Raw genomic sequence first — 11,613 nt, 5'->3', positions numbered from 1 at the left:
GTCTTTCTGAACTTTACTTATGGGGAAACAGTGGAACTTTTTCTTCCTGGGTAGGTTTCTAGGGTGCTTTGTGTAGGGAGCGAGGAACTAAAGCAAAAAGACATTCTATCTGATTCTAGCAGCACATGTTGTTTAAACACAGGACTCCTTTTATCTGAGGAGGCTTCATTATCAATAATAACGTAGATATTTAATTCTGCAAAACAAATCACACATTATTTCAGGTGATTAAGTGTTGAATGAGAGAAATTATATACACATCTGCTCCGCTTAAGTGGAGTCTTACTCATAATGACTCCATGTGCAAGAGAGATACAGCAAAATTTTAATACTTCTGTGCCAATCATGTCCCTGCAGGCTTATGTGGAGTCTACCACACTGGTAGAAGCTGTGTAGTTAATGATTTATATTAAGCCATCTGCAGGTTTAGTTTTAAATACATGTTACTTGTAATTCTTAGGCTGAAGAGGAATTCTGTAATGCTGAAGTTGCCCTGGGCAGGGATACCAAAGGTCCTGGAATAGCTCACAGCCTTGGAGCTGCTGCATTCAACTCCATTGTCCTGGGGGAAAGACTGAAAGGAAGAAGTTGGAGTCACACAGAGCTTAAACATTATTTCATTGTTTTTCAGCTGAGTCATTGCTCAACAGGGCTTGTTTCCACTTCAGAACCAATGAATCCTTATGCAGAAAACACAGAGAACAGGTGTAATTTTTAGTACCGTTAATATAATTTACTAATTATAAACCTGAATACAGCACATATTGCCCTGTGACACATACATTTGCTTGGCAGAACGTTTGGCATTCTTTGGGAAAGAAAAAGCATATAATAAAATAACTTTCTGTATATAGAAAATATTAAAAAATATAAAATTCACTTTCTGGTCCTTATAATTGTAAAATATTTTGTTCACATATCACAAGTTCAGCCTACTACAAAAGCTGTTGGTAAATTACAGTACATTCACAAGTCACTTTTGTGCCAAGTCAGTAATATCAGAAAAAACTAAACAAATACAACAAACCAAAACCCCAAAGGGTCTTCTTTTCATGCCAGTCCAGCATCCTTGGCCATACTGTAGAAAACACCCTTTGATGCTATAAGGTTTGCGGGTGTATCGAACTCAGCAACTGTTCCGTTGTCTAGAACAAGAACCCTGTGCCAAACAAAAGATGATGATGGGGGAAAAATATGTTAGAGAATTCCTTGCAAGAAATGAGATATCCCTTTTTATCACAAGGCACACTGTTCTGATTGTTGCCTTGGCTTTGTTTTGCTCAATTCTTTTCACACACTGAAACACAATGGATGATAAATGTTCTACCTGAGCTGCTGTTTGATTTAAAAAGGCACTATCTCCCAGGGCCAATAAAGGGGGAAAGTACCATATTGGTAGTTCTGGAATTGAAAATAGGGTACCAGAAAGCCAAGGAGATAAAAGCTCATGAAGTAAAATATATATATATATGAGACATTAATTTTTTTATATATATATAAATTTTAAGGTAATTAATATGATGTGAGTAAAAAAGTTACAGTAGCTGCTAGTGCAAAAAGGATCCATAAGCTTGCTGACAGTGCTATTAATGCAGCTGGGAAGTACGCCTTGTGCAGCTCTGGTTAGTGAATATAGAACCTATTTATTACACCATCAGAGGCATAGTCAGGTCTGGATATTCTAGGATTATATGGCTTAAACATCACTGCTTACATACCACCTGACAAAGATCATCAGTGTGACTATCTAGGGACAAACTGGACCCTTTCAAGGGATGTTTCAGGTACCCCATGAATGACTGAGCCTCCCTGCCACGCACCATGAAGAGATTTTTACCTTGTGTAATCCATAATCGTGTTAAGCCTGTGCGCTATTGTCAGCACTGTGCAGTCTTCAAACTGGGTCCGAATTGTCATCTGGATCAGATCATCTGTCTCGAGATCGATGGCTGCTGTCGCTTCGTCTAGGATCAAGATCCTCGTCTTGCGGAGCAGCGCTCGTGCCAAGCAGACAAGTTGTCTTTGGCCAACGCTGCAAGCAGAGATAGGGTTTCACAAAGATGCCCTTGGCTCTCTGCTGCTTACAATCACTTGTGCTAGAACAGATTACTCACCAGGTAAAGTTAGGGAACAAAACCCAATTGTATTTAGCAAACAGCCTGGTCTGTCAGCCCTAGAGCCAACATCCATCAGCATTACTCAGCTAATTTAGTGTATGTGTTCACTTACTGCCAGTACTGACAGAGCCAGCAAATGCCCCTTTCAGTCAGTGTGACAACTAATGATTACAGAATGATTACAGTGCTTCGGCCCGAGTTTTCAAAAGCACACACTGAGCATGTGCAAGCTTATGAAAAGAGAAGAAAAAAGGAAGAATAAAAACATTCTGAGGTTGTCAGTCCTTTCTGCCATCACAAAAACATCCATCCCATACATAATGTGGTTACGGCACAGCCTTAGGAGCCAGCGCAGAGTATCAAAGCATGGCATTTTATCATTCTTGTTCATGTCTTCATGGGTCTTCCAAATAATAATGGCAAATAAACATTGCTAAGGCGTCAGTTTAGGCAGAGGACTCCTATTCAGCACAGCAGTTATATATGTTGCCATAGTATTGCCCTTCCTACCAAGTTTAAGGAACTGCCTATTTCTAATACCATGTCCCCCTGAGATTTCTTTCTTTACTGGTGAGACAAGATTTTGGTTTGGGAGAAACCCTTCCCAGCAGCAAAGAAGAACCAGATCATTGGTGGCAGAGGCAGAACAGTGGGCAACTGTTTGAGCCTTAGTGGTTCTCTTGAAACAGAGGTATGTGGATAATCACTTCAGACACAGCGTAAACCTGCGCTCAAGCGTTACTCGCTGTTACAGCTCAGTGAATGCTCAGTGTATGTTTCTAGTCCAAGCATTCCTTACCTAAGATTTTCTCCACCTTCGGAGCATTCATAGTCCAGCATGGATGGCTGACTGCTGACAAACCTCTTCAAATGAGACAGTTCAAGAGCTTTCCATATTTCTTCATCTGAATACTTGTTAAACGGGTCCAGGTTCATCCTCAGTGTTCCAGAAAAGAGAACAGGATCCTGGATATAAACCCAACGTTCATTAGACAAGTGCTTTAGCTGTATAAGTACAGATATTATGAATTACTGCTTTGAAGTCTCCACTGCACTGCAGGTAGGCCACCTGCCAATCCCATCCACTCTGAAACTACATTACTTCAAGCTCAAAATCCAACTGTAAAGATGCTTTATCCTAAACCTTGTTTTATCACCCAGCATCAGCTTAGAAGGTGGCCGAACAGCATCACTTAAACTATAAATAGTGTTTTCTGAAACAATTTTCTGAGTGTAACAAAGCATTTTCCTCTGTGGATAAACCATTATTTATGGCTTGCTGTGCTGTGAGAGATCCTTCCCTTACTGTGACACACAGGAACCGTACCTGAGGAATAATGGTTAGCCTCGATCGAAGGTCATGGAGACCAATCTCTGCAATTTTCACACCATCAATCTTAATTTCCCCTTTTGCAGCTTCCAGGATCCTGAAGAGACAGAGCGTCATCGAGGACTTCCCTGCTCCGGTTCTGCCAACAATCCCAATCTACATCAAATTGCGGTTTGACAACAAAGCAGATGATAGTTAAAATGAGAACAAAACCTAACAAAAGATCCTGAAACAACCTCCCAAGATGCCTCTAAGATATTTGACACAACATGGGAATCTAAGACAGAATGTAACCACCCTTCCCTACAAACCCCATGTCATACATTGCAATGTGGATATCGCCATTCCCATCATTTGAATGGTATTCATAGAATGCCAGACTGGTTTGGGTTGGAAAGGACCTTAAGGTCATCCAGTTCCAACCCCCTGCCATGGGCAGGGACACCTCACACTACACCAGGGCACCCAAGGCTCTGTCCAACCTGACCTTGACCACCACCAGGGATGGAGCACTCACAACCTCCCTGGGCAACCCATTCCAGTGCCTCACCACCTTCACAGTAAAGAACTTCCTCCTTAGATCCAGCCTGAACTTCCCCTGTTTCAGTTTGAACCCATCACCCCGTCTTCTATCACTACAGTCCCTGATGAAAAGTCCCTCTCCAGCATCCTTGTAGGATATTATTGCATATAAATATGTACATAGGCCTAGAGCCATCCTAGGTAACGTTGGGTGATGAGCTGAAGTCCCCATATTAGGAGTGCAAGGACAAGAAAGAAGGGCCTTTCAGAGAGCAATTCCGACTTTATGGTAACCACATGTATCTTCATTCCAGAAGATGGTTGTCATCCTGTCTGCTTAGTGTAAGGATAATTCTCTTCTAGTATCAGCCTTTACGTGGGGGACTTTCCCATGCTAATTGCTCTGTCACCAGCACACAAACACCAGAACTTTCAATTGAAGCGTGAAGAAATGAATGTCCCAGAACAAAGACAATTTCCTGATTAAGCAAGCAAAGAATGTCATATCCTTCCGTGCCAGAAGTTTCACAGGGAAAGCCAGGGAGCGGAAAAAGCTGGAATTCCTTCTGCCATCTGCACTGCTTCAGAAAAAACTCTCTTGTCACTGAATTTTTGTCACTTGTGCTGGTGCCTCCTACACCATGTACAGTAGCCTGTTGCCAGCTTAACTTGGGAAGTCCAGAAAGCCCCATGCCATTGGTCCTGCTGCTTCCAGCCTGGAGGATGCTGCCACACCAACAGCACGGGTGTCAGTGCTAGCTCCTGCAGTGCCAGGAGCAGGTCTCCACCACTGGGGCAAGTGTGCTTGTAGACCCTGTCCTCTACTCCGTGGCTGTCACTGGCAGCCCAAGAGCAAAGGTCTAGCAAAGACACAGAGCTGGTAACTCACCTTTTCTCCACCGTGCACTTGGAGGTTCAGACCCTTCAGCACTAGATCCAGGCCCTTCCTGTACCTCACTGAGTAATTCACAAACTCCAGCTCTCCCTTGGATGGCCAGTCGTCTGGGGGGCTCTTGCCTTCAATAACCCAGGGAGCCTGAGGAAAACAGAAGTCAGAAATGCTTTGTAAAGGTTTAAGGAAAAGTAACTCAAACTCAGATACAAACATTAACGTTTGTGGGTTTCTGATAAATCAAATCTCCACTACCAAATACATTTAAATAATGAGGCAAAACCATGGGTTCTGAAGCATCCACCCATTTTGGTGTGAAGTTTACAGAAAAGAAGTCTGAGCATATAGGGCCAGATCCTCAATGGATATACATTTACATTTTTCCCATTAACTTTATTAGAACACTGCCTGTTTCATGCCAGTTCCAGCTCTGGCTTATAACATGTACCAAGCATCTTGTCTAGCTTCATTTTAGCTTTCAGATTAAATCCTTGATCTCCAGAACCTTACACTGCAGTTCTCCTCAGATCCTTCATTTCCTCATTAGTATCCCATCTAACAGACCCCAGGATGTCTGGAAAGCAGCAGATTTCCCAGCATAGCTCCATCTGCCTCCTCTAAAAGTCTCTAGCAACAAAGGTAGATGATTGGATGCTTTCCCTGGATTTGGCAGTACGGTGTTCCTAGGTATGATGGTCTCTCATGGGAGACGAGGACTGATTACGCTGATTAAATAGAAATACTACTGAAAACATGTGCACAGCCTGATAGCTGCACTGCAGCTGTGCCCACTATCAGGATCACAGCCCCGTCAATGCAGGTAGGACTATGCATCAAACGCTTCAAACCCAATGGGAGCAATATTCTGATGGTGAAACTCATCTCTCTTGTGCTATAGGCACTCACAGTAGCAGCAAATGAGATGCTGAGCACAGGCTGCATAAGCACAGTAATAATTTGGAGCTGTGATAGCATAAATTACAGTTCAGAGTGTGACATTTGTTCAGGTTAAATGAGAACACTCTCAGAGCAGGAATTGTCTCAAGAGTCTAAAGAGAGACCATGTAAATGTGGGCATTAAAATTTCACCACACTTGATGGTGAGCATGCTTGATGCTCGGTAGCTGACCTCCGTTTCAGTTTCTGAGTACTCTTTTATTCTTTCAACAGCCACAATGTTAGTCTCAAGTTCAGAAGTCATTCGGACCATCCAATTCAGAGACAAGGTCACCTTGGAGAAGACAAGGAGCAAAAGTATCACCCACAGAGGAATAACAGGTTTAATAATAACAACAACAAAACCAGATGCTGCTATTACATGGATTCACATTTATACTACAAATGGAATAATTACCTTTGCATTGACATTAATCCCATTACTGGGACAAGAAATCTACAGAGAATCAAGTGCTCAGGTGAAGAAGCTTCTGCATCCTATGGTGATTTAACAAATGGCCCTCAAAAAAAGCTGGTTGGAAGCAATTTCCCTGGTCACGGGTCTCACTGGAAAACTGAGGCCATTAAATCTGCTAAACTGCCCACAGCTTGGGTGAGTACCCTTTATCTTGCCTATTTATGAATCCTATTGATCTGCCTGTGATTACCTGGACACTGATCACACCCAGCAGGCATGATGCAGGACACATTAAGCCCATACTGCTCAAATACCCTGTTCTTGTTGGGTGCACCTCGCACTTCCTGAGCTTCCCGCATGCTGCTGCTGGGGATACTGGGGTGCAGCACAACCGCAATGCCCCCAAAGTGCCCTGAAATCCTACTGCATGAGAGCTTGCTAATGGTCTGTCAGCATTCAGTGTAAGTCTCTATTGTTTCCAGATGTCCCACAACTCATTTTATGATTTCCTTCTTAACTTCAGCTTTAACAAACTTAAATGATTGCCAATATATCCAGACCATCCACAACAATGCAAACCCATCAACAAACAGAGAGCTGTAACACATACCTGTAACGCATATGATACTGAAAGTCCTACCAAGCCAGCATTCAGGCTGCTTTTACCAATCACAGCAAAAAGGGCAGCAAAAAGGACAATACAGTTCCCCACAAATTCCACTCGAATGCCCAGCCACCTGGGAGAAAGGCAGATGCAAGCAGAGTGGTAAATGGTCGCTTGGACCAGTTAGGGATGCTCTAAGTGGAAACACGACATTGTATGCCTTTTTACCTGTTTGATATTATGCCAGGATAGTAACTCTTCTGATTTTCATCCATCCTCAGGTCACTGATGTCTATGAAGGACTTCACTCTGCCGTAGGCTCTGATGACACTGGCCCCTGATACTGTTTCTGAGAAGTGGGAGTAGATGGGAGATCTGCTCACGGACTCCAGGCGCTTCAGCTGGCGGGAGGTAGCAACGTAGAAGCGCTGCCATTTTGGGGAGAAAATGGAAGGAAACATGAAATGCTTTATCTTTTAATTAACAGTGAAGAGTTTGTTAGGTTAAGGATTTGAAGGAGATTGTTACCAATGCACTTCAACCCCCTCAAATATTCTCTATACTAAGAATTTCAAGAAAGCTATCTTGGCTCCACTTCACAGCAGTGTTGGGTAACTGCAGTTTCTATAGACTGTAAGTAGAATTTCTTCATGTCGCTTTCAATTTAGTTAATATAGCCTAAAATAACGAATCCATTTGTAAGAGCCTCATTTTTCAAGATGATGAAGCACAAATCTGCGCCTCCATTATCAGGTCTCTATTTACACTCTAGAAAATAAGCTTCATTTTTGCTCAGAAATCAATAAAATTGATGCTTTCTATTTTCAACACTTTAACTCCTCACCACCTTAAGCACTTGTCAGTATGTCAAATATATACACACTTCAATATATTGAAGTGCACTACGGCTCTACCTCTAGCAGTAGGCTTACTTGTTTTTACTTAAGAGCAAAAAAGAGTTATTCCATGGTCACATCTCTCAGGACATTTTCTGAGAGAATGATGTTCTGTTTACACCAACATATTATTACTGCAGATATTTCAATTTCCCCCCAAATTCGTGTTGTTTGTTCCTAAAAAGAAACACCATCAATGGAGTGAGAATCATTGCAGTGGTAGTCAGGTTTTTTTCCAGTTACCTGCACAAAGAAGTACAGAATTGCAAGTGGAACTATAACCACAGCGAAGAGCGGGGTACTTGCTATAATTACAATCATCGTCGATACAGAGGTGAAGAAGGTTCCGAGGAACATCAGGATGGTTGGCGGGATCACTTCATCGATCACATAGATGTCCTTTGAGAAGCGGTTGATGATCCGGCCGGTGGGAGTCGTGTCATAGAAGGACTGTGGGGTGTGAAATTTGTTCTCCAGCAGGGCAGTGTGGAGGGACCGGGCTGCATTAATGCCTCCCATGGCCAGGGTGAAGGAGCTGATGAGTACTATGAGGCCTGACACGTGAAGAGGAGACGTGTTAACCAGTGAACATGATGCGCCCAATTCACAGCTCTGACTCGCTGCAGTTTGCTGTGCTAGAAGCTTGTTTTGCTTGACCGTATTCCCTGCCCACCCTTCTATTACCATGCACATTAGCACTGCAGCACTGCAGCCGCTGCTGCCTAAGGCACAGGAACATGTCCTGTAGGATTTCACCATGCTGTCCACATCAGATGGATGCACAACCATCTTCCCTCTGCTTTCCTCAAGCCTCCATGAAGTCCTAACGCTACAACTTCACCCCAACCCTTCAGTCTCTTCCGCACCTACATTTGCATGTTTTCTCTCCAACCTGCCTCTCTCAAGCATCCCCATGACCCCCTCCAAGGGCTTCACAACAAAATTAGAGGTGTTGGGCTGAGCTCAGACTTTGTAGGTCCAGGTTACATTACTTCCCTTTCTGAGGATAGGATCTGTGGGACAATTTTGGGCCACAGCAACTGCTGCCATGACATTCCCACTTAATTCCCCTTTACTAAACATTGAGACATCGTGATTTCATCTGGCCTCACCTTGCAGGAGGCCCAAGGCAGCGTAGACCCCGATTCGCATGGCTGTGTTGTGCTGAGACCCATTTATCACAGGCTCGTTGGTCCAGTCACTGAGCCACACGTTGGCCCCAATGGCAGCAGCATTTTGACAGCAATATAGGAAACATATCACTAAAGAAACGACAGGGCCGACAGCCTTCATGTATTGCCAGAACACTGTTAGCTTTACCTGCAAAATCACACAGCACAACTGGTTTGTACAGCTTGCACAATCAGGAGTTTAAACAGTGTAAAAGACACAAATTCTTCATCAGAGAAACTGCTAAATTCAAAACGGCCCCAAGCCCTAACACACCCCAGGGAACAGTTCATCCATCGGAGCTCCACGTCAGGGTAATGACATCGAAAACAAGTCAGAAACTCCTCTGAAATCCCCCTTTCCTCCATTTTGAGGTATTTTATTAGTTTTGTAGGGGTCTAGTTTTTAAGACTATGAAAAAAAGTAAGAAAAGATGTAACGAGAACAGGAGCCAAGTTTTTCAGGCAAAAGAAGCAACTTGGCAGGCTATCGAGCTCAAGACTATTTTAAGTGGCCTATTTAAAGAAAAGTGCTGAATGTGCCTCCATTCAGGTGCCTTTGCAGCAGCTTAACTGAGGTACCAAATGCTGGAGCACCCCAATAGGAACATAAACAGATGATGCTGCTGGCAAAAAGTAAAGATGCTGCCTCTAAGATAGTGCATAAAGGCAGAGAAGCAAAAGGAGATAGAGACTCAGGACCAAACCAAGTCTTATAAAAGACCAGACCCATGAGAAGGAATAATTAAAGGAACAAGTGTTGTTGATTAGGGACTTTGTAAGCTAAAATAATCCACAGAAACAGTTAATTAGATGTCTGTGCTATGGACCATGTACATCAGGCTCAACAGGACACACTGAGCCTTCTGAAGCAGAGGGAAGGGGGTTGCTTTAACAAAACCTCCTGCTCTCTCTCTGACTTTGGTATTCCCATCTTCTTTTAATTTCTTTTCTCTTTTTCCCTGCTCCCATTTCAACTCCCTGGCCCTGTTTGGGAAGAGTACAGCCTCTTTTGTACCTATAAAATGCTCTCAAAGATGGGGTGGTAGGTATCCTTTAGGCAGACCAGACCCGCTGGCACACAGCAGGCAGCTGGCTCCTATAACCCACTGCTGCGGTTCATCAAACAGCCTGTTCTGCAGCTGGACTCAACAGCAGCCAAATGGGTTTAAAACCAACAGTGCTGAAAGCTCTGCAGCACAAAGCAGGGCTGACAGAGCACAGAGACACGGGATCAGGCAACTGTGGCAGGAGCTGGAAGGGATTTTTTCCCCTTTTCCCTAAGTACATAGCCCTTGCCAGGTGCAGAAACCTCTGCCAAAATCCCAGATTTTAATGATCCGTGGCCACCAGGTTAATGCCTAAAGCCTGCAGCCGTGATTTATACTTTACATTTAACAGAACTGGAGCAAGTGTACAAATAAACCAGAAAAGAATGCAGGAGAAGGGAGTGGGGAATCAAACCATACCGTTCCTGTTTCAGCTGTTTCAGCCTGAATAAGTTTCTCATTCTGTTTTTTTCTTGGCAGAGGAGGCTCTGCTGGCTTCTTTTCACAGATTCTTCGTTTCGTTGACATCTTGTTGGGACATTCTCCTCCCTCAGAAGATATGACACTAAGCTCCCTGGTTAAAACACAAGAGTCATTAGGAGAAAAAGGGCATATTTTGGCAGTGCTACACCAGGAATGGGACGCAGCACATTGGACTTATTCCCAGCTCTTCTGCTGAGCTCCCATGCCAGCCTCACTCACAGCCATAGGTGCCTGTACCACCCCTCTGAATGTTCAGTGACGCTCGATGACGCCTGAAACATGGTACCCAGCAAAGGTACCTGGGCTCTTTAGTAAAGGCCTCTAGAGGCTTCATCACAAGACAGACATTTCGAAACTAATCCCTGATCTTCTCTGTTTTGACATCAACAGTAGCTGGACAGCATCTATGGGTATGGTTATAAACACTTATCAAGATTTCCAAGATTCCCAATGGAAAGGCACAATGCAAAGGGTTTATTTATCATGCAACTCATGGCAGTTAATTGTTGTGTGGGTTCATACATGCAGTGGTGTTACCAGAGTTACTTTAGGGCACTGGACTGCAGGAATAGATGTTTGATCTTTGCATGTTGTTTCACACTTATTTTCAAAAGGGCACCAAACCAATTTATTTACAAGAGGAAACTAAAGCCCCCACTGAGCAGCCACACATGAATAACATCTTTCAGATGTGTTTCACCCCAGACACACGCACATGAACCTCATGTTTACCTAAGGAACTGTTTGCGGACCTCATTTGTCACCGGTTCGTTATCAGCCAGATCGGTGTGGATGCTGAGGGTGTCTTCAGCTAACAGGACTTCCTCCTCCTCCAGCACTGCAAAACAAGATCTCACCTCAGTTTCTGCCGAATAAAGCAGACAGCACAGAAAAGAGGTGGCCGTGCAAAGCAAGAGTCATGAAAACCAATTCCATAGCAGGAAAATCATAGTGCATAAACTTGCCAATAGTTTTGCTTACATCATTTCTAACCGAATTGTATAGATTTGGCTGCTGACAAATGAATATATATCACATTCATTTAGAGCATCAGCAATGTTAAGTATTAGTATTAAATTCACTTCTAGGGCATGCTGTAGGCATGATTTTGGGATGAGGGAGTCATGCAGGAACTACTGCAAGCCTCTGTTGCTGCTACAAGATACCATACATGTTCCCCTCTGCCTGTCTGATGCA

At 43.5% G+C, this 11,613-nt stretch overlaps 1 protein-coding gene across 2 annotated transcripts in view; it reads right to left on the bottom strand.

Moving 5' to 3' along the window:
• Window positions 1–708: 708 nt before the first annotated feature.
• ABCC3 (ATP binding cassette subfamily C member 3) overlaps window positions 709–11,613 on the bottom strand; it is a 50,006-nt gene continuing 39,101 nt past the window's right edge. The window contains exons 20-31 of one of the 2 annotated variants that reach the window (XM_065693295.1): window positions 11,149–11,254; window positions 10,354–10,507; window positions 8,828–9,035; window positions 7,959–8,269; window positions 7,048–7,247; window positions 6,826–6,952; window positions 5,991–6,092; window positions 4,859–5,005; window positions 3,445–3,603; window positions 2,917–3,083; window positions 1,838–2,032; window positions 709–1,159 (exon numbers count right to left, since the gene is read on the bottom strand). In XM_065693295.1, coding sequence (XP_065549367.1) covers window positions 1,051–1,159; window positions 1,838–2,032; window positions 2,917–3,083; window positions 3,445–3,603; window positions 4,859–5,005; window positions 5,991–6,092; window positions 6,826–6,952; window positions 7,048–7,247; window positions 7,959–8,269; window positions 8,828–9,035; window positions 10,354–10,507; window positions 11,149–11,254 — 1,985 coding nt within the window. In that variant the 3' untranslated portion in view covers window positions 709–1,050. Of the gene's footprint in view, window positions 1,160–1,837; window positions 2,033–2,916; window positions 3,084–3,444; window positions 3,604–4,858; window positions 5,006–5,990; window positions 6,093–6,825; window positions 6,953–7,047; window positions 7,248–7,958; window positions 8,270–8,827; window positions 9,036–10,353; window positions 10,508–11,148; window positions 11,255–11,613 lie in introns of those variants that run through there. The other variant, XM_065693296.1, reaches the window with a different exon arrangement.

The sequence above is a fragment of the Lathamus discolor genome, chromosome 13 (genome assembly GCF_037157495.1).
Source record: "Lathamus discolor isolate bLatDis1 chromosome 13, bLatDis1.hap1, whole genome shotgun sequence".
NCBI lineage: Eukaryota > Metazoa > Chordata > Aves > Psittaciformes > Psittacidae > Lathamus > Lathamus discolor.
Note: the sequence above shows the minus strand (reverse complement) of the source record. Positions and strands in the feature narration are given on the sequence as shown.